Below are 856 nucleotides of genomic sequence, written 5' to 3' on the forward strand. Positions count from 1 at the left end.
CAGGCCAGGGCGCGGGGAGGGGCAGCTGGGGTTCACTGTGGACTGGGTCTCTCTGCAGACCCCAGCCTGCCCCGCGTGCAGGTGATGAGGCTGACGCTGCTGTCCGAGCAGGCCCCAGGGCCTGTGACCATGGACCTCACAGGTAACCCCAGGTCCTCGGGCGGCCCCACGTGTGCACCTCCATGCCACACCCGGGGCCAATGCCCTGGGCCTTGAATCCATGGTTTTTGTGGCCCCCTGTGGACCCATCCCCTGGCCATGCTCGGCCCTGTGACACAGGCCTCCGCAGCGCGGGACCGCAGCCCTCCCCAGAGGTGTGGACTCAGCTGCCGTCTCCCTCACAGGGGACCTGGCGGTGCTGAAGGACCAGGTGTTTGTTCTCAAGGAGGGTGCAGATTACAGAGTGAGGATCACCTTCAAGGTGCGGCGCCTGGCGGGGCTGGTGGGGGCGTGGCCAGGCCAGCCCCAGGGCCCTAACAGCCTCTGTGCCCAGGTCCACAAGGAGATCGTGAGCGGCCTCAAGTGTCTGCACCACACCTACCGCCGGGGCCTGTGCGGTGAGTGCAGTGGCGAGTGCAGCTGGGCGGGGGGGCCGAGGGCCGAGGGCAGTCCTTGATGCGCTGGCCCTCTCCCAGTGGACAAGGCCACCTACATGGTGGGCAGCTACGGCCCCAGCGCCCAGGAGTACGAGTTTGTGACTCCGGTGGAGGAGGCGCCGCGGGGTGTGCTGGCGCGTGGCCACTATGCCGTCACGTCCGTCTTCACCGACGACGACAGGACGGATCATCTGTCCTGGGAGTGGGGCCTCCACATCAGCCGTGACTGGCAGGGCTGGACCCGCCCCCGCCCCCGCCCT

At 68.5% G+C, this 856-nt stretch overlaps 1 protein-coding gene across 1 annotated transcript in view; it reads left to right on the top strand.

The window, feature by feature from the left end:
• The window catches only part of ARHGDIG (Rho GDP dissociation inhibitor gamma), a gene marked incomplete at its 3' end in the record, with an annotated part of 3,847 nt that extends 2,994 nt beyond the window's left edge, over positions 1 to 853 (top strand). The window contains exons 3-6 of the mRNA XM_006146420.2: positions 4 to 142; positions 345 to 421; positions 494 to 557; positions 636 to 853. Of these exons, the coding sequence (XP_006146482.2) occupies positions 4 to 142; positions 345 to 421; positions 494 to 557; positions 636 to 853 (498 nt within the window). The remainder of the gene's footprint in view (positions 1 to 3; positions 143 to 344; positions 422 to 493; positions 558 to 635) is intronic.
• Positions 854 to 856: the final 3 nt, after the last annotated feature.

The sequence above is a fragment of the Tupaia chinensis genome, unplaced genomic scaffold (genome assembly GCF_000334495.1).
Source record: "Tupaia chinensis unplaced genomic scaffold, TupChi_1.0 Scaffold000178_1, whole genome shotgun sequence".
NCBI classification, from domain to species: domain Eukaryota; kingdom Metazoa; phylum Chordata; class Mammalia; order Scandentia; family Tupaiidae; genus Tupaia; species Tupaia belangeri.